The sequence below is a fragment of the Onychostoma macrolepis genome, chromosome 25 (genome assembly GCF_012432095.1).
Source record: "Onychostoma macrolepis isolate SWU-2019 chromosome 25, ASM1243209v1, whole genome shotgun sequence".
In the NCBI taxonomy this organism is placed as follows: domain Eukaryota; kingdom Metazoa; phylum Chordata; class Actinopteri; order Cypriniformes; family Cyprinidae; genus Onychostoma; species Onychostoma macrolepis.
This window is the reverse complement of record NC_081179.1, coordinates 2,324,268-2,346,649: the sequence shown is the minus strand read 5'-3', so window position 1 is coordinate 2,346,649 and position 22,382 is coordinate 2,324,268. Positions and strand designations below refer to the sequence as shown.

Sequence of the window (22,382 nt, the reverse complement as noted above, 5' to 3'; positions counted from 1 at the left end):
TGTGGTTCAGAAAACACAGGCTGTGATTGAAACCACTTCCTTCTCATCAACGGGTTGTTTCATTTCCTCTGATTAATTGGAATAAATTCCAAAACATTGCAGATTATTCTGTCCAGCTGACCTGTAAACTACAGTTTTTGTTTTAACATGCCACATGGATATAAATAGTGCTGTCAAACGATTAATCGCGATTAATCGCATTCAAAATAAGTATTGGGCTGCTGTGTATATTTATTAGTTGTGTATAAATACACAGTGTAAATTTAGAAAATATTTACATTGTATATATTTATATTCATATAATTTATATTATATATACATATTTCATATATAAACATTTTTCTTAAATATATACATGCATGTGTGTGTATTTATATATACATAATAAATATACACAGTACACACACATATATTATGTAAACAAAAACTTATTTTGGATGCGATTAATTACGATTAATCATTTGACAGCACTACACATAAAATAGGCCTATAACAAAATAATAGAGCAGGATGCTGAAGTAATAGATTGCAGATCTACAATGGCCCTCATAATAATGTTAATTATAATATTTCTTGAATAATAATTTATCAAAGTTACATTTATGCATGTTGGAAAATAAGTTGAATATGGCTTTAGTCTGCCTTTTTACTCTCTAAGAAGCTGATCTCATTGTGTGTGTGTAGTTAACCATAATTGATAACATTCAGGGCAGAGCCCAGCAACCTTGAAGTACAGATAAGTGTTCTCTGTGTATGTGTGTGAAGGTCTATCTTTGCAGCTAGATGCAGAGAGAGAGCTCTAGGAGGAAATCGTCATTTGCCGTCACCCTGAGTAACAGATATACGTCTCTGGAGAGACCTATTGCGTCTGACTTCTGATCAATTGTCACCAAATATAATCACTAGAAGATATGCTTCGAGTTTTACGTCCATGTGGGGAGATTTTCTAAGTTTATCTACCAACCAGAATCTTGCTTACCTGTGTATTGACGTAATTAGTGACCTGAGTATAACTGTGGTGTCTAGAACATGTACGCAGAGCGGCCTACGAACTCGATTGTGAGTCTTGAAGCTGACTTCTGCTGATGAAACTGCAAACTATCTTCAGTAAATTTTCTTCATTTTTGATCGAATCTCTTGACTTCTGGTCTTCATTCAACACACCTGGTCCGAGGGTCTTTACTGTAAATTCCCCTACAGTAATCGGTGGAGAATGCGGGCAATCGTTCTTGGGTGACATCCCTGATCAATCAACAAAAGAAAAGTAAGAAAGAAAGATTTTATCTTTATTCTTGGTTAGGGACTGTCTGTGGCGGAGGGAGTGTGGGAGAAGGGAGAGCGACACTCACTCAGACGTGAGTGAGGGACACCAGACTTTTGTATGAATTTGTTTTGGGTAAACTGGTGTCATAGAGTGAGGTACACCTGTAACATTAAGTTACCTTGTGTATGTAGAAAAGGTGTACAGGTGCACACTTATATGTCTTAGAAGTAGACTTGGAGTTGAGAGGTGTGCACCACAATTTGAAGTACTTTCCGTGAGGGGAAAAGGTACAGTCCGGGGGGTGGACAAAACGCATTCTCTATTTGTGTGGCACTGAAAGCCATAAAGGCAAATAGTTCATTTTGTGGCACTGAGAGCCGTAAAGGCAAGATAGGGCATTTGTGTGAAGGTATATGAAATACCGAGAGAATGTAAGACGCTAGAAGGGGGCTTCTAGTCGTAAATCGCTCAACCAACTCTCTATTCCTTCCGTCTCAGACAGGGGCGCCCCGAGTTTAGCAATCAGGTCAGGTCAGTTGGTTAGGGAAAAGAGTAACCAAAATTAGTGTTAAAATGTTGTTTTCATGACCCTAATTGGATTGGACCAGTATATGGAAATTCTGGAATATACATTGCAGTTTCATCACGCAGAAGTCAAGTGCTGTTGGTAAGATCGCCGCCTTCAATCTCTTGCTGCTATAATCTGTTTTGGTTTTCAACTGTGCTAGAATTATGGCTGAAAAATTAGGTAACATGCTCAGCCCTGATAGAAATAATGAAACGGAAGAGAGCAAATGCTGTAAACAGCTCGGCTCTGAAGCTCTGGCCTTAAAAATATTCTCTGAATTCATTGAAAGAATGATGAGTCTGGGCTTTGATTCTGATTGGAAAGTTAAAACAAAAACTTGACTGGCTTTAAACAAAGAAAGAACCAGAAAGATACAAATTTCTAAATGCATGTGCCTATCTTCAGATGGCTATTTGTTAAAAATAATCCCAGAAGTAACTGATTGATAATTTAATCTGATTCTTTGTGCATAGAAGGTTTAAATGACAAAGAATGATATCATAAATCTATTCCAGCCGCTGTTGCAAGCTCTAATAATATACTGAACTGAATTCTGGGTTGATCAAACGACTGTGTATAGGCACAAAAATTGGCTGTAGCATTTTGGAAAAACTTAGAAGCTTATGTTTTGCTTTAGAAGATAAGATTGCATTTGACTGCAATGAAACAGTTGTTTTTATCTCATGCTGGCCCTCACCATGACTCTGGTTGTAAAAGTAACAGAGACATGTTCTGAGTGGAAAATTTGTAATTTCTATATTTACTGATGTTTGGGCAAAAGAGTAATTTTACTGTCGGATTGTAAAAATTTAGCCACTCAGCATCATAGCCAAATGCCCATTTCCAGTGAAAATGATGAGCTGATAATGTTGTAAACAAGTAACATAAACGGGGGTTTCAAAGTTAACTTTGAAGAAAGCATGTTAGCATGACCCGAAGTAACATATCTGGGTCAGATAACCCCTGATAGATTTAAAACCATTGTTGAAATTCCAAAGCCATGGCCAGAATTATGTGAATGAATAAATACATGTTGATGTACAATGTACTGACAAGGACTGCAAAAGAACTAACTTTGAAGAAACCTTTGAGTTGCAAAAATAAAAAGAAAGATGTTTATTTGGAAAATGCATGTCATTTCTGATAATTTTTAAGCTGGGCTAGAGTAAAATGATAGTACAATGAAATTATGTTAAAAGTTAATAAATGCATTGCTGCCAGTCCTGAATCCCTCAGAGTTCTCTCTCTCATTCAAAGTCAGCTAAATGCTGTTATCTGAGCCTGCATGTGTCATAAGTGATGATAAGCTATTTATAGTAAAGCACAGTGTTTCAGTTGAAAATCCTAGACCTTGAGAAGTTAAAGGACATGTTACAAGAAATTCAGATTTTATGCATTAAGAGGGCAATTGGTAGTTAAATGTTTAATGCATTTAAGAAATAAAAGATTGTAAATAGACTTATTAACAATCTAGGGGCTATTATTGAAGAGACATGAAGTCTCTAAAATAATATTAGACCCTGAGCTATAGAAGTAATGATTTTGAATAATTAAACAGTTGTGTTGATGCTTGTTCTATGATCAGTAACTTATCTGTCTTATTTTTAGTCTCCACCATCATACAGGGCTCAATGGCTGCAGCTATAGAAGTAACAGAAAATTACACTGAATGGACGGGTGTGAAAAATAAATCCACTGAGTAATCTCAGCATGATGGCTTGAAGATATCCAATTGATTTTAGTGATTAAATATTAGTGTGATTAACCTGTCTCAATGTTTTGATACTAGTAGGTGCTGTCAATGGCTCTCGTGGTTCTTGAGTGCACCTTTCCTAAGCTGCGGAAAATACCGGATTCTGGAAGAAAACTGTCGAGGATGTTGCAACGGGAAAGAGCGGTTACCAGTGTGCATGAGGTGATTTCTCAATGACGGGTAAGATCCTCTTCTGGCCAATAGGGTACAACCTAAGGCAGGAGGTCACTGTCACTGGGCACCTGCCCCGAAGGGAGGTGTTATATGTGAGATGGTAGTGGAGTTGAGCGGATGCTTGATAGGCCTAGAGCATCGTTAAGAGGGGAACTGTAAGAAGTTACAGCAATTTGCCTAAAAAATGTGAGCTCCTCCAGACCTGATCACCAACAACCGCATTCCTTCATGACTTGTTTTTCATTGTGACAAGCGTCCACAACTTGATGCAACTATGCCAGGGGATCACACCCTGAGGAAACGGAGCTTATTTATAAAGAGTTAATGGCAATGGGCTTTCAAGAACCATCTGAGACCATGTGATGACAGCCGTTATTTTGAGACAAAATTTATTTTGAGGCTAAGATGATATTGAACTAATATGTCTATATCATAGTTTTTACTCATGCAGGTCGTTAGGCATGGCATAAGATGATTACAAGACATGGTGGTGGCTAAAAATGAAGACTGCTTGTGCTGATTCAAGAGATGATTTGGATAACAAAGGTTAAGGGAATTAAGCATTTAAGATAAGAAATGCTCCTAGCATTATGTATTTTAAACGGTCTAAATTGAGATTTGAGATATAGAAACTTTGACATTTTTATTTGAATGATTAAGGGTTATATGTTGTAATGAATTTGATAGTCTAAGTTAAAGATTGGTGAAACTGTCAAAAGATAATTTGCACAGTAAGAGAGAGACTGCTTGAGTGGAGGCAGGGATGGTGCTTCACTTATCGGCCTGACAAGCAAGAGTAGCCAAAACAAAGCAATGATTTTAAGACAAAAAAAAACAAAAAAACAGCTAATTTTTCTCAAAATAAAAATCATTAATGAACAGGCAAACTTTGAGACTAGATAAGAGACTAGCTACAAACTAGGTAAAACTGACAGAAAAATGTCAAGTTTAAATCCTTCCGATGTAACACCAAAAGCAAACCTTGAATATATATAAGCTGCTTCGATATTCATGTGTCTAGTATGTGCGAGCGTGAGGATGACTACTCTATATTTTGTGGGACAATTCTGTTTGTGTTTTGCGTATATTGTGTCACTAACCTCTGGAATGAGTGTTTTATCATTACAGATGGGTTAAGTGAAATGGCAAACTGTACAGAAGTCAATAATTTTTATAGAATCTGATGAAAAGAGGATACAGAACATGACGAGCTTTAACTGGATTGGTTGCTACTGGTAATAACGACTTCTTTTGGCCTTAATAATGCTCACTCTCTGGATTAATATGTTTAAGAGTGTTTATGATTTGAATTTGTGAAATTTAAGATTGCCGTCCATAATGGGTTAAAAATCCATGCCTAAATTCAACTGAGGGTCTAAATTTAAACAAGTTAACACTGTTATTTGAATGGTAAAGGTAAATATTTTAGACTTGACGGCAGAGAAACAGTGACACATTGGCTAAGTCACTAACCAAATTATCCAGAGAGCACCCTCACATAAAGAAAGGAGTGAATACAGTTTATGTAATATGGGTTAAAGGCAAAGCAGCTATAAGGCTGTCTGTGTGTGTCCTCAAGGTTTGAGTGACGCAATAGTTTAGGTTATGTAGAACAGATATAAGTTAACAAAAACGTTTGGATCCGCTGGTTATCCCGTACATGGAGTAAGATGAATAGCAGCTGAAGTTAATGTTTAAAATAACAAAATTGGAATAGGATCTACGGAGCTGTTTATGAACACCTGTCGAGTCAAATTTACTTAATATTATTGTGAACACTGACAGGACTTTTTAATAATTTATACTGTTTCAAAACAGATTTATAAAAACTGAGGATGTCTCTTTAATGAATATTTGACAGTTTAGATCTGAGCAATAGTATTGTTTAAATGGTGATAGGATTGTGAAATCAGTCGGTTATTGTTCCGTTTATAACATTTTTGATCGAATCTCTTGACTTCTGGTCTTCATTCAACACACCTGGTCCGAGGGTCTTTACTGTAAATTCCCCTACAGTAATCGGTGGAGAATGCGGGCAATCGTTCTTGGGTGACATCCCTGATCAATCAACAAAAGAAAAGTAAGAAAGAAAGATTTTATCTTTATTCTTGGTTAGGGATTGTCTGTGGCGGAGGGAGTGTGGGAGAAGGGAGAGCGACACTCACTCAGACGTGAGTGAGGGACACCAGACTTTCCGAGGGTCTTTACATTGTAAGTAAATTCCCCTACAATGCAAAAAATTATTTCAATTAAGGACTTTAACATTAAAATATAGAAGAGTACTGATTATTTTAACGAACAATTCTGCTCATAAAAATGTAGTTTTCATGCACTAAGTGCCTCAACCAAAAGCTTGGGGGGATATGGGTGTGAATGAACTTATTATAAACTACGAATGCTTTATTATTTTTTTAATTAATACTTTTATTCATCAGGGACACATTAAATTGATCAAAAGAGACTTTCTATTAAAAGAATCCAATTAAAGAAAATAATTCAGTTTCCACAAAAAATATACTGTTTTCAACATTGATGATAATCAGAAATGTTTCTTTGTTATGGTGTAAGGGTGTTAATTTATGTGTTAGTTTGTTTTTTTCTCGTAGGCAGCACGAGAGATGAGGATCACCTGATATAAGTATTCCGGTCACCGGCGTGACCGGGGGAAGTGACATCGTCTCCACCTGGTTTTGGATTGCCTCGCTTGACGGGATCTGTCGTTTTGCCGTATTCTCGGACTTTTCAATTGCCATTTTATGTCATGGTATATTATGTGAGACCCCTAGAATTATGTAATAAACTTTGGTTGTTATTCTGAGAATTTGGTTGTTATTCTGAGAATTTGGTTGATGGATCCTTTATTTGTTGCGGCTATGAGCCGGCCGTAACATCTTGAGCAGCAAATCAGCATATTAGAATGATTTTTAAAGGACCATGCGACGCTGAAGACTGCAGTAATGATGCTGAAAATACAGCATTGCACCACAGGAATAAATGACATTTTACTAAATATTCACATAGAAAACAGTCATTTTAAATTAAAATAATATATCACAATTTTTATGTATTTTTCATGAAATTACATACAGCCTCAGTGAGCAGAAGAGTCTTCTTTCAAAACATTTTCATTATTCCAAACTAGTGTAATTCTGAATGTTGTTCTGTGTTTTCATGCCAAAGTCTTTGAGGATTTCTGAAGGTTTTAACGTTTTTTCTGCATATTGGATGTTTTAATGTCCTTTCTGTGGAACAATGATAGTACAAAACAACATACAGCCTCTGGCCAATTACATAACAGGCATATAAATATAATATACTTCATGCTTCATGCTAAAAACCTTACTTTTTCTTGCAGTTGAGTCCTGCTGTAAGAGATGATTAGTTTCTGTCAGAATCCAAAGCATGCATATGCTGTCAGTCACATATACCGTCAAAGTAACAAGGAAATATTACGCACAAAACCTTCGAGATGAGTGGCAGAGACAAGCGCTTTAGCTTCTGTATTGTCAAGAAATGATGTGATGCATAAAGTGGTGTTTCATATCAGAATATGGTGTGCATGTGAACGTGCAGTGGATTGTACAGGACTACAGTCTAACCAGCATTAAAGTACTGTATAAAAATATGGGTAATATTAAAGAAACAGATTACCTACAGCAGCAACTTAAAATAAAGGACAAATTTTATTTACAAGTAAATGCAAATGTATTATAGTTTAAATTTGATATTAAATGCAATTACTTTTTTCTTTTCTTTTTTGACCAGTAGGACTTAAGCACATCTTTACATGTAATAATTTCATAATTACTTATCACTGCACTGATGAGAATTTAAAATATACAGTACTTCATTGTCATTTCTATTAAAACTTGTAGGCTAATTATGTATTTATAATACACATTTGTAATGATGAAGTTGCAATTTGGTAAATATATTAATTTGACATGTTATATTGCATAACTACAGTTCAAATTACACGTTTTTGGGATGTTAGTCAACACTTTAAAATTTAAAGCACAACAAAAGATTAAAACAAAATGTACTTTAAAGTTAAACTTTTAATTAGACTTTTTTCCATAGTGAACTTCTTTAAAAGTGTTACGTTTTTTCACGAGGGTGACTGTGTGACTCGGTTTTGTTTCTGTCTCTGCAGTGCTGTTGTTTCTTAACATGCAATTCATAATTGTGGATGCTCACTTGCGAAAAAAACAAAACAAAATGCTGATGCATTGCAGTACTGTAAGTTTGTAATTATGCAGATTATAGACTGGGGCCATACGCAGCATCATAATGAATCATATAACGTCTCTGTGCTGAGAGAGACCTGACATAATGCTTTCTTTTGGTGTTCATCATCCAGAAAAACCCTGGAAATACAACTTGAATCCTCCGAGTATCAGAGTAAAACACGTTTGGATCAGTGAAGAGCTCCTTTTAGTCTCATTTCCCAGAACTGAACGTCTCTTCTCAGGATGAAACTGCCTGACCAAACACTGCAGATCGATTGATATTATTAAGACTGGACAATTTTTTTCATTTGAGACACAATTACAATATGATTTATAGTTTATTAACAGTTCCCCCCTCCCCTTTTATTATCTTCTGAGAAATCCAGCCTCGTCCTACCTGTTACATGATGATCCTGCTGTGCTGGGCTGTATATGATAAATGAAGTCTGCGTTAATGCATGTGTGTATACATATTGATTGATTTTCATATTAAAAAGTTTAAAACTCACTTGTCTACATGACCATCTGATGATATTACTCTGTTTTATTATTATTGTACTATCAAAATTCACTCAAGTTTGCTCTTAAAGCAGCCCATGATGCTCTTCATCACGTCCTCTGGCAAAACTAGACAAAACAAAACATTGCAGCATTTGCCGTTTGATGAATATTTCAAAACATGAACAAGTTCTGGCTAAATGTTGCTAAAAGTTTAGAGTTAGGATGATTTTAATGATTGTATTATTAAAATTTTAATTCACAGTAAAGACATTTATAATGTCACAAAAGATTTCTATTTCAAATAAATGCTGTTCTTTTGAACCTTATTTCCATCAAAGAATCATGATAGAAATGTTACCATACAGCAAAAAATAAATAAATAAATAAATGCAAATGTATTATCTTCAACTGAAACATTGAGGGCAATATATTAATGCTTTAAAAATTTATTTCTATTAATTTTTATTAAACACATATTTGTAAATTTAATTTATTTCTATCTTATTTTATATATATTTAAGAAATATAGTTATTTAAAATATTTTTTTAAACATTTTAGCAAATATTGTTTTTGTAAATTTTGTAAGCTTTGATCACAGCAATAAATTACATTTTAAAATGTATTCAAATTATTTTTGATTGTAATAATATTTACTTTTTACTGTACTTTTAATGAAATAAATGCAGCCTTGGTGAGAAGAGCAAGGTGAGTCTCTGACAAAGATAAAGGACGGTGTGGAATGAAAGTTTTCCCATTAATAATTTCTGATATCCCCAGGTGCATCATGAATATCCTCCTCATGCGCTTCTGAACCTAATAACATCCTCTGAATTATGGCATTATGAATATTTTCCTCAACTCTCACCACAGGCACGACACGGTAAATAAAACAAATCGAAATACCCGTAGGGAACACGATTCTAATATAGCCTATATTCTAATGCACATATTCACAAATCCGCCATCCGTAATAAACAGCTGTTTAAACAACACTTTGTAGCACGAGCGTGATGAAGTGAAATGGTGCAATTATGAATTGGACGCTGTCGGTTTGCGTCGTGTCGTGTCGTCTGGTTCACAAACCTGTAAAACGAGGGCCGTCAGCCGATCGAGAGCTTTCTGTGTAATAACAGAGCTGCTGTGACACAGGAGCGCTGGATGAGCTGCATTCACATTTACTGAGGAAAAATGTGCACGTGAACATTCAAAACTGACATTTACTGTCTTAATGCATGTTCTTGGTCTTATCATCTCATGAAAAGAGACCAAGTGCACAAATTGCACTTTTTATTCTTTTATATTTTACGTGCTATTTATATGCAAAAATAAACTTTGGCGTGCATATGATACGCACGTGTTTGACGTGCATAATACGCAGCTTTTGCGTGCATACGCACTTTGTTGGCGTGCATATAATACGCACCTACCCCACACCCCTAAACCTAACAATTGCGTATCATATGCACGCCAAAGTTTATTTTTGCATATAAATAGTAGGCAAATAGAAACAGAAAATCGTGAGATTTTTCTCATGAAAATTCATGAGATCGGGTCAGAGCAGTAACTTTGGTCCTCTTGCCCATGAAGAGAAAGTCTGTAAATTATAAATCTGCTGAAATAAATTTTTATTCAGCTTTTAGTATTAGCTAGGCTAGCTGTTAGCATACGCATGAGCTTAAAACTAAGCTATCAGGCAAAACCGTTGGTGAAATACAAAACTTTTGTTAAATAAATTGCTACTTTTATTCATCAAGGCCTTATTCGAATTAATCAAAAGTGACAGTAAAGACATTTATGATGTTATGAAAGATTTCTATTTTAAATCAACACTGTTCTTTTGAACTGTCTATTAATGAATTCTGAAGAAATAAAATATATCATGCTTTCCACAAAAATATTGTGCAGCACGACTGTTTTCAACATGGATAATAATCAGAAATGTTTGTTGAGCAGCAAATCAGCATATTAAAATGATTTCTGAAGGATCATGTGACACTGAAGACTGGAGGAATGATGCTGAAAATACAGCTTTGATCACAGAAATAAATTACATTTTAACATATATTCACATAGAAAACAGTTATTTTAAATTGGAATAATATTTCACATTTTTTACTGCACTTTTGATCAAATAAATGCAGCCTTGATGAAAAGAAGAGACTTCTTTCAAAACACTAAACAATCTTGCAAAGTTTTAGAATGTCAATGTTCATTTTTAGCTGGGTGACTATGAAAAGCATGATCAAATTAGATAAAACATTTAATAAAGAAACATTGTGCAGAATAAATACAGCCATTTAGTCATGGTGTCAATTTGTGAGATAAACGGAAAGGCTTTTCTCATTTGCCAGTTAAAAAATGTGATTTTCAAGGCTGTCCAATTCATCAGGCACATAACCTTTAAGCCTTTATAGCGACTTTAAATTTTAAAGCACACCAATGTTTCCAAACTCCGACTGCGTTTCAGAACAAAAGGGTCTCTCTTCAAGTAATGTTCACCACAAACCTTAATTTACTCATAAATTGAAAAACGCGACTCGAGGGAATCTCTGGCTCGGATGCTAATTCTCGTCAGGGTTTAGGACTCAAAATCAAGCTCTGTTGTGCAGAAATGTGCCGGCTTTCCAGCGGATTCGGTGCCTTCGTTTGTCATTCACAGTGTGTATTACGAGATAATGTGTCTCTGTGTTTCCAGCCAAGGCTTTTTCCTTGAGGAAGAGAGACTGATTACCTGGAATTGGGAATGAGAGCATTGTCAAGATACACTTTTACAAATTATGCACAGAGTTTGTGACTCCAGACTGAAAGCCGAGGGTTATGAGACACGTGAAACTACTGCAAGAAATCAGTTCTGATTGCATAATGATGCCAATCAAGCGTTACAGAGCAATGCATTTTGATGCAATATTTCAAGGACATTTTCAAACAATGTTTCAGTAACAGCATAATTGATATTGTTAGTTAGCAGGGTTAATATAGTTTACTAAAACTGACACTAAATATTTTATTTCAGTTTGTTGCCAAGGCAGCATCTCTCATTTTCATTTAGTTTCTTGATACACTAAAAACTAAAATAATTAAAACTGACTTGAATGAATGAAAACTATTCAGATATTTTAAAAAATAATAATAAGTGACAAATATGCACAACAAAACTTTAACTAAAATTCAAATGAAAACAAAAAATAAATCCTAATTTAAAAACCCTAAAAGTATCTAAATGATACTAAAATAACAAGTTACTCCATAACAATAGTAATGTTAATAAGAAATTGATAGTGAACCTTGCAAATAATTGAAGAAATAGAAAGTAGGACACTGAATGATAATTTTTTATCAAACGCAACACAAAATTAATTATCACATTATTATTGTTATTATTTAAAATAATGATATAATTATATTTAAAATTTAAATATCCTTGTTTATATATTTTTTAAATATTTAATTATTTATCTATCAAATGAATTTTCATAATTTGTCCAGTCTGATGTGAAAAATAACAAAAATAAAAAAAATTCTAGAGACTCTTAAATGTACAAAAAAGGACTTTCCCCTTTTAAAAATACAATTATTTGTTATTAATTATTAAATGTTAAATTTTGGAGTAAAAAGACTTAAATTGCATTTTCTTTTCGAATAATCTTTGAAAAATCATTGTACAGTGTATTGGACAAAATCTATGTGTTAACATTTATGACTTTATCATTGATTTGTACACAAGAATTTCTCAGAAATTGCATTTTGCTTATGCATTAAGATCGATGTGTGGCTAAATGTGCAAAAGCACCAAAAACACAATTTAGTTTGACAAGAAATTCACTGATTATGTAAATGACCACAAACGCCGCAACACAATTGTGCTTTAATGTTATTGTAGATCTTTACAGGCTTTTGTAATTAGCAGCTATTAGCACAATCAATCTGGTTACCCGCGGCTGCCAGCGATCGATGAAACCAATCAGCATCCAGACAGTAAACACATTAATGTTGTCGTTTAGCAAGAGGTTTTGGAGTAAATATGTGAGGAGCTGGACAGTGCCAGCAGTGCTGGTGTATTTGTACCGCTGACAGTCTTCATCATTATTTCTCAGACTAGTTTAACAACTTCATCTGCGTTTATGTACATTTGACTCTAGAAAGTGACACCTTCATTAAACTGGCCTTGAAGCCTGTTAAATACTGGATGCTTGGCTTGATGTTAAAGCTGCAGTCAGTCAAGTGCAATTTAACTAACATTTAATACGTAATGATCATCTTAAAGAAGTCTTTGTTCTGAAGTGACCTGCCTGGCTGAATGAAATGCAACATAAGAGCTTTTTAGTTTGCATTGTACAGTAACTCTGTGAGAATGAGCGTGGCGCTGCCAGACTGTGTCTTCTCGAGTGTGTGTTGTGTTGAGACGCTGAAGCGGATCCTGGCAGACGGTAAATAGTCTCTCACTGATGTGCACGACTGCAAGGATGTTGAGCGCCACCATTAGGCATCTTGTGTCACTACAGCATCTACGACAGATGGAAAAATATAAAGATCAAGGCCTTCTGGGCAAAATGAATGATCAAATTATTATTATAAATATTTCTTAAACAAAATTATGATTAATTATTTTTATTTATTTAAATATTTATATTATAATTTATTACTAATAACTCAATTTATTTTAAGCAATTTATTTATTTTTATTATGCATTTATAAATTATTTAGTATGAATTTTGTTATTATAGTAATTTTAGTATATCATTAACTATAATAATTATTTAATATGATTTTCTAATTTATATTTACATTTAGAAATGTTGTTATTAATAAGTATTAATTCGACTGAATTTTAAAATGTTTTAATTTATTTTTAATTTAAATATACATTTAGAAATTTAGTGTGAATTATATTTATATTGTTGTCGTTATCATCAAAATAATTATATAAATAATTAACATTACTTTTTAAAAGACTTCTTTTCTTATTAGACTTTTGTATTTAAATATACATTTAGAATGATTATTTTTAAAATACTTATACACAATTATTTTTATTTAAATATACATATTTTGTATGAAATATATTGTTATTGTTGTTGTTATTAATTCCATTTAACCAGGTACCACATATTTTCATTAAATATTAAGTTTTCCAGCCTGCTGTGATAGATAATGTGTACAAATAATTTAGAGATTTCATACTCGCAATATAGAAGCTGTAATGATTTGATTAACTCCAGGCTTATATAAAACACAAATACAAACATAACTTCTCTGAGAAGGTTTTTATTCAAGTAAGATCTTGAGTTCTACAAATATATACTTTTACCTTACAAAATCAAATTTACAAACTCATTGTCTATCACTGATTTTTTTTACATAAAGTAGTTCATTTCACATATAATCTGCAGGATCGATAACAGAGCTCTGACATTTGTTGTTTTTCTTTCCCAAAAACATTAAATTTATCATAATTTACTCATTTAATCCAAACCTGTTTGACCGACTTTCATTTGTGGAGAACTAAATGTGTGATATTACACAGAATGTCCAAGCTGCTCTTTTCCATACAGTGAAAGCAAATGAGGACGGATGCAGATGAGCTCCAAAAGCATCATCACAGTCATCATAAACCATTGCATTTAGGTCACGAGTCTCAAATGTCATACTTGGGCTCATAAATGATCATTTTAATGCTTTTTGTATCTTTTGGAGCATTTTATGTATAGAAACCGAAGCTCAGGCGTTCTGCGTTTCAAAACAAAAAGTCAGATGAAGACACGAGGGTTAGTTCATCTCTCAATTCTTGGGTGAAATATTGTTTCTTTTATGGTTTGATGCCTTGTTTAGCCAGGAAGTTCAACAGGAAGTGGCTGTGTTTTGTCTCTCAAGCTTGAGGAATGCTGTTCTTCAATGAGCCGAACAAACAAACAGAAAGGCCAGAGACCTCCAGCTCTCTGAAGCCCTGCTGTTCTGAAGACATGAAGGCCATCGCTGCGTATCGATCGCGTTTTCTGCTGTTTACAGAGTAAGGTTTCATCAGTCGGTTTCAGTCGTCCGGTTCGGTCACGCACTGCTCCACGATCTCCCGCAGGTTGGGGTTCTCCATGGCGGCCGCCACACGCTCCTTATCATTGATCTGTTTGTTAACTGTGAGAGGACCACACAGCAAAACCAGTTAAGAGATACACCACCGACTCCATCTCACACTGATACAATCGCCCCCTACAGATGCGGATCTCAATACTTGCCAAATCAGGTCAGTTATGCAGATGATATTCACAGATGATCGTCGGTGTCTAGTAATACAACCCAGTTCAACCAGTTAAACATTGTGCTGGTGTTTGATGATTGCATAAACATCCATCCAATAATTTTGGGTACAAATTCTGTAAAATAATTACATTTAATTTTAATGTCTATTTAATTTCATTTTTATGAATCATGTGCCATCATTATATTTGATAATTTTTTATTTTTAATCATTTTATTGTAAATAATCAAATATAATGATGGCAAATAATGCATAAAAATGAAATTAAATAAACATTAAAATTATATATGCATGTATGTGTGTATAAACGTGTGTGTGTATATATATATATATATATATATATATATATATATATATATATATATATATATATATATATATATATATATTAAATAAAATTATTTTTAATTTATATATGTATTTAATGTACAAAAATTATTTATTTTTGAAAATTTGCTCATTTTGAAAGGCACAGGTCACATATACATGTATATTTTCTATATAGATAGAGATATTGTGAAATATATGCATGTATTTTATAAAATAAAAAAAAGTTTAAAAGCTTAAATTTATACATGTATTATTGACTGCAATTAATACCACATTTAGTCAAAAACAAAAATTGTATCAAAATCTATGAAAAGCTTGTCTACGTAAAGTTTACATTTATGTTTTAGTGAATTATATAGTGAAAATCAGAAGCATTTCATTTCAGTAATTGTGTGTGCGTATTATTTACTGTAATTAAATAGTTTAATGTATATGGAGTTTATTATCAGCACCCTGCTTACTACATATCAGTACTAGATCTAAAAGAAAACCCCAAAACCTGACTTAACCACTCAGCATATACAGTGCATCGACATGTTATCTGGTGCATTTTTAAGACGGTAAAATTGTGCAAAAGCAGATCGTATATGGTGCAAATGCAAATGCGAATCTGACACATTTGGAAACGCATGGGTTCGTGAAAACAAGCATGCATCTGAGCCCGAGGGCTGTTTGAAGATTTAAAAAGGCAGAAACTGTTGTAATGAACACTCACTATCCTCCTCGGTCGAGTGCGTTCCCTCAGTTATGTAAATCTCCAGCTGGAAGGGAGAGAAAATGCGATCAGAGGCCAGAAAAAAAGACACCAGAAAGAGACACGAAACATCACAGAGAAACAGAAAGCAGTCAGGCCGCTCCGGACAATAGCTGTCGCTTGTGCTTTCATTTAACAGCCTTTCATCAACGTGCAGAGAGGCAAACAGGGAAGGAGAAAAAAGGTGAGAACATTGCATGGATCGCGGCATATGCTCCACACAGAATTTCATTTAAACGGTATTTGCTCATTTGTGGTTACTTTAAGGTATTTTTTTATTACCTTATGGCCCGGTTTCACAGACAGGGCTTGGACTAAGCCAGGATTAGGCCATATTTCAATTAGGACATTTAAGTAATTTTTATAAACATTACTGGTGTTCATCTTCAGACAAAAAGTTTATTTCAGTTGAAACAGCTCAGATTTACATTTTAGTCTAGGACTAGACTTAAGCCTTGTCTGTGAAACCGGGGGTATATGTCCAAAACTGTAATTTTTCAGACACACACACACAAAAAAAAATAAATAAATCTTGTTGCAACATTTTACAAAAGTCAAGATTTAATATATTCAGTCAAAATCCCATGTTATAAAAGATGCAGTGCAATGCAGGCTATTTAAGACAATTTTGGCTGATTAGACGGCAACGCTGACCTAAAATGCAAAATGTTTGCCCTCTCTCTCTTCACCGTGAATTTCCATATCTCAGACCTCAAATATTACCATTTTTAGACAGAGTAAAGAAAATACTATACAAAAATTATTGAAACAACCAGCTCTAAGCAAATCTCACAGGTGACCTATTTTGATCTCAAAAAGGCGAGTTGTCACTAAAAGGTGAGAAGTTTGTATCTATGACGTAAAGACCTGCACGGCATGAGGAGGGCAGAGGAGACTCTTTACTCTCTTAAAAACACAACCTCCAAACATCCAGGGAATCAAAAAACAGATGCGCTGAATGAAGGTGAGCTTTAATGATGAGGACGTACCTTGTGCTTGAACGGCAGGCAGCGCTGAAGCTTGACTTGTAAGCACAGACCTGCAAGAAGAGAAAATAAAAGAGTTTAATTAGCCCTTCGCTGTAGATCAGACGCTCGACCTCCTTAAAGCCTCTAGAGCAGCTCTCGGGAGATCAAGAGGCCGAGGTACAGCATGAATAATGAGGGTATATTTACAAGTCTGTGTGACCGACAGGGGTTAATTAAACTCTGCACATATCGACTGGAGGAAAGAAACAACAAGTGCACCTTGAGTCTAAGAAATTATAATGGAGCTTCACGAAGGCCAGAACTCACTAAAACTGGCAGTTTTATGGCATTTTGAGACAAATTTGTCATTAAAAACAAGGTCAAAGAAAATGATATCATGGCTAACATGGCTCGTGCAACATTGTTCTAGCCTGCCGATTGCATGAAACCATTCCTTCTCAATTTGTGTCATAAATAATTTTGAATATTTCAGGGTAAACATATTCTAACAAAATATTGTTGAGACATTTCAGCATTTTTTAATACATTTCATTGTTTTAATTTAAGTTTTTTTTACTTATTACTATTGCTCTGATAAGGTATTTTTCCAGTAATGTTAATAGAAATTTGTTCATGGATGTTCAAATTTGTTTCAGTTGGATGTTTGTCTAGAATTGTTTTTAAATGTTACTGCTTGTTTTAGAATGGACAGAGAACATTCAAAAGTAACACTTCCATAATGTTTGCAAAACGATCAAATGGAATGCTCTCTTAACATTCATGGAATGTTTTAAAACATTTATTAAAAAAATTAAAAAAACACTTAATTTGTTAAACAGTTCTATCTGATTATTAGACACATAATCAGTTCATAATCGTTCTCTGCGCCGTCAAAATAAAAGTCACATTGATTACCCATGATCTCTATAGTCTGTGCTGCACACACACATCATGCTGCTGCTCAGAAAGTCTGATCAGACGTAGCTCTTGGGGGGAAAAGTTACAGACTTCAGAAGCACAGCATCTCATGATGCCAATCAATAACGCTTCTGATTAGCAGTGTAGATCGATGACTGAATCAATACAGGAAGAAACCTTTATGTTTGAGAAATACAAAAAACCTGCCATGAACACCCTCGGCCTCTAAATCTAAAGAATTTACATTTTTATTTCAATTGCGACATTTATATTTACATTATGACGATAAATGTTAGGCTTTCTCATTAATGTGCTGCTGAAAAAATTATACATTTAAATTTGCCTTATTAATTTTTTAATATTATTATATTATATTTATATAAATACAAAAAATTGTTAAATTAATACTATATTTTATTATCAAGTATTTAATAGTTTTATATATATATATATATATATATATATATATATATATATATATATATATATATATATATATATATATATATATATATATTATATTTATCTATTTATACATCATGGTAGTATTTGTTTTTCCTTTAATGCAAGAAAATTCAATATTATGAATGTACTCTATTAATGTACTGCTGAAAAATATTACTGTATTAATATATATATATATCTGTATATTATTATATTTGCATATCGTGTTATTATTATTATACATATTACATATATATATATATATAGAGAGAGAGAGAGAGAGAGAGATTTTATTTATACATGGGAGTTTTTGTTGTTCTTCCTTTAATTTATGCAAGAAAAAAAAGCACTTGAAAATTGTTCATTAAATTGTTATGAAAATAATTCCCTAATAGGTTGCATTTTCTTAATGCAAAATATTATATTAATAATTAATTTCTATAAATATAATTTGTCTTGATTTGTGTAGTGAAATATGGTGCTTTGTGACATTCACCCTCTTACGCATACTGTGTATTGAAATTATTAATAAGTATAATTATTTATTCATAAGGTCCGCTGTTAACACGCAGACACTGAAGCTGCATGTGACACTAAATGGACGTCAGTAATCTGATCATTAGAGCCACATAATGAACTACTTCTGTAAAGGCGTTTGTTTTCTGCGTTGACTGATTCACTGAATGCAGTCGGCTTGTGTTTGTGGTTTTTGATGCTGTGCAGTGTGGAGTGGTTTCAGTATTGTCTGTTCTGCTATCTGTGAAATGCAGTGATGCTCGTCTGAGGTCATGTGACTGTTTCGTCTTATCTTATTTCTCACACACACCTATCAGAGTGGCCAGAGAGCAATGCGGGACGGTTGGAGAGAACTTGATGATGATCAGATACTCGTCGTCTCCGAGGTCCTGGACCTCCACGCACTTCTCCGTCACCACATCCAGCTCCTCCAGAGTATTGGGCTTCTCCGGGTCACGGATCGTCCGAATCACGTCTGCAAAAATATCACCAACACAACTCTCAGAAAAACATCTGTGAATACATGACAAGAATTTACCATGCTTTCCATCAATATATACAGCAATACACTGTTTGTGATGTATGAGTACTGTATAGGTAAATATTACGGTAATGATTCTGTACCATGGTGTGTGTATATATATATATATATATATATATATATATATATATATATATATATATATATATATATATATATATATATATATATATATATATATATATATATATATATATATAAAGCTGATATTTCCCCCCATTTTAAATTCTTATTATCCAACGAAAGGTTCGATTTTTGTGAATTTTTTAAATAAAAGATCAAAAGGATTAACAATGCAGATTAATTTTCACAGCCTTCTTTGTTCATGTTTACCAAGGGTGCCGATATTTTGGGCCATGACTGTATACATACACATACATATACATATATATATATCGATTTACCATGGCAATATCTTTTTTTTTTTTTTATTGTGGACACGTACCATGGTAATATGATGGCATAAGTACCAGGTAAAAATATGATATGGATATGGTAATGATTCAGTACCATAGTGTATATAAAAATACCATAGCAATTCCTGCTGACACCATCAGTGTATCATGGTAATACCGGTTTTTCATGTTTCTGGACACGTACCATTGTAATATCATGAAGTAGGAGGAAAATATTATGGTATGTGATTATGGTAATGAGTCTATGGTATATGGTATATATTAAAGTACTATGGTATACAGGTGCTGGTCATATAATTAGAATATCATCAAAAAGTTGATTTATTTCACTAATTCCATTCTAAAAGTGAAACTTGTATATTATATTCATTCATTACACACAGACTGATATATTTCAAATGTTTATTTCTTTTAATTTTGATGATTAGAGCTTACAGCTCATGAAAGTCAAAAATCAGTATCTCAAAATATTAGAATATTTACATTTGAGTTTGAATAAATGACCATCCCTACAGTATAAATTCTGGGTATCTCTTGTTCTTTGAAACCACAATAATGGAGAAGACTGCTGACTTGGCAATGATCCAGAAGACGAACATTGACACCCTCCACAAAGAGGGTAAGTCACAGAGGATCATTACTAAAAGGTGTGGCAGTTTACAGAGTGCTGTATCAAAGCATATTAAATGCAAAGTTGACTGGAAGGAAGAATTTGGGTAGGAAAAGGTGCACAAGCAACAGGGATGACCGCAAGCTTGAGAATACAGTCAAGCAAAGCCGATTCAAACACTTGGGAGAGCTTCACAAGGAGAGAACTGAAGCTGGAGTCAGTGCATCAAGAGTCACCACGCTCAGGCGTCTTCAGGAAAAGGGCTACCAAGCCACTTCTGAACCAGAGACAACGCCAGAAGCATCTTAACTGGGCTGTGGAGAAAAGAACTGGACTGTTGCTCAGTGGTCCAAAGTCCTCTTTTCAGATGAAAGTAAATTTTACATTTCATTTGGAAATCAAGGTCCCAGAGTCTGAAGGAAGAGTGGAGAGGCACAGAATCCATGTTGCTTGAAGTCCAGTGTGAAGTTTCCACAGTCAGTGATGATTTGGGCTGCCATGTCATCTGCTGGTGTTGGTCCACTGTGTTTTCTGAAGTCCACAGTCAACGCAGCCATCTACCAGGAAATTTTAGAGCACTTCATGCTTCCTTCTGTTGACAAGCTTTATGGAGATGCTGATTTCATTTTCCAGCAGGACTTGGCACCTGCCCACACTGCCAAAGGTACCAAAAGCTGGTTCAATGACCATAGTGTTACTGTGCTTGATTGTCCAGCAAACTCGCCTGACCTGAACCCCAGAGAGAATCTGTGGGGTATTGTCAAGAGGAAGATGAGAGACACCAGACCCAACAATGCAGATGAGCTGAAGGCCACTATCAGAGCAACCTGGGCTCTCATAACACCTGAGCAGTGCCACAGACTGATCGACTCCATGCCACGCCGCATTGCTGCAGTAATTCAGGCAAAGGAGCCCCAACTAAGTATTGAGTGCTGTACATGCTCATACTTTTCATTTTCATACTTTTCAGTTGGCCAAGATTTCTAAAAATCCTTTCTTTGTATTGGTCTTAAGTAATATTCTAATATTTTGAGATACTGATTTTTGACTTTCATGAGCTGTAAGCTCTAATCATCAAAATTAAAAGAAATAAACATTTGAAATATATCAGTCTGTGTGTAATGAATGAATATAATATACAAGTTTCACTTTTTGAATGGAATTAGTGAAATAAATCAACTTTTTGATGATATTCTAATTATATGACCAGCACCTGTATATTAAAGTTCCACGGTATTTCCATCTGACACCATCACTGTACCGTGGTAATACCTCATTTGTTTATTTTGGACATGTACTATAATAACATCATGGTATTCTTTGAAGTAAATATGGAGTATGGTAATGATTCAGTACTGCAGTATATACCATATAACCACATAAAATATGGTTGTATTATTACGGTAATGATTCAATACCATAGTGTATATAAAACACCATTGTATTACCTGACATCATTAATGTACCATGGTAAAACCTTGTTTTTTACAGTGGATATGTACCGTGGTAATATAATTGTATTATTATAAGTAGGCTACTAACATATCACGGTATATGATTATGGTAATGATTCAATACTGTGGTATACATTAATGTACCGTAGTATTGCCACCTGACGCCGTCACTGTACCATGGTAAAACCTTGTTATTTATTGTGGACATGTAATAATTGAATACCACGGTATTTCTCTCTGACACTCTCCCTGTACGACGGTAAACACAGAAGGGCGTGTTTGTTAAGGTCACCGTGACTCACCGTACACCTCCAGCGCTTTTTCCTCCATCTTCTTGCTTCTCTTGGCATCCGTCGCGTCAGAAAGTCCCGCCAAAAGCCAGATTCGGTTCAGCAGACCGGACACGAGCTCCATGATCCGCTCCGCTCCATCTCCATTTCTGCTTCCGCACTTCCGCCTTCACACAGACCAGAGCGATCGAGCGCCGAGCACAGAGCCGTCGATGAATCACACCGGCTGCATTACGAGTTTCATTCAAACTCTTTGAGATAGTTTTATTTGATTTTAAGCAATGGTTTAATCATTTAAAAATGTTAAGTATGAATTAATGTGAAATAAAAGAATAAATATCAGAATTATTTGAATATAAAATATGAATATACGCATTTATTCATTTGTTTGTTTGTG

General features: G+C 34.2%; 1 protein-coding gene across 1 annotated transcript; it reads right to left on the bottom strand.

The window, feature by feature from the left end:
* Positions 1 to 13,740: 13,740 nt before the first annotated feature.
* On the bottom strand, positions 13,741 to 22,173 carry ciao2a (cytosolic iron-sulfur assembly component 2A). Its single transcript, XM_058766325.1, has 5 exons — positions 21,998 to 22,173; positions 18,985 to 19,149; positions 16,818 to 16,867; positions 15,790 to 15,835; positions 13,741 to 14,620 (listed from the first exon to the last, which is right to left on the bottom strand). The coding sequence occupies exons 1-5, from the start codon at positions 22,107 to 22,109 to the stop codon at positions 14,520 to 14,522; spliced, it is 474 nt and encodes a 157-aa protein (XP_058622308.1). The 5' UTR covers positions 22,110 to 22,173; the 3' UTR covers positions 13,741 to 14,519.
* Positions 22,174 to 22,382: the final 209 nt, after the last annotated feature.

Coding starts and splice junctions, on each gene's coding strand:
- ciao2a (XM_058766325.1), bottom strand. CDS start 22,109: ATGGAGCTCGTGTCCGGTCTGCTGAACCGAATCTGGCTTTTGGCGGGA. Junction 15,836..16,817: donor GCCTGCCGTTCAAGCACAAG/GTACGTCCTCAT, acceptor TCTCCCTTCCAG/CTGGAGATTTACATAACTGA. Junction 14,621..15,789: donor GCACTCGACCGAGGAGGATA/GTGAGTGTTCAT, acceptor GTCCTCTCACAG/TTAACAAACAGATCAATGAT.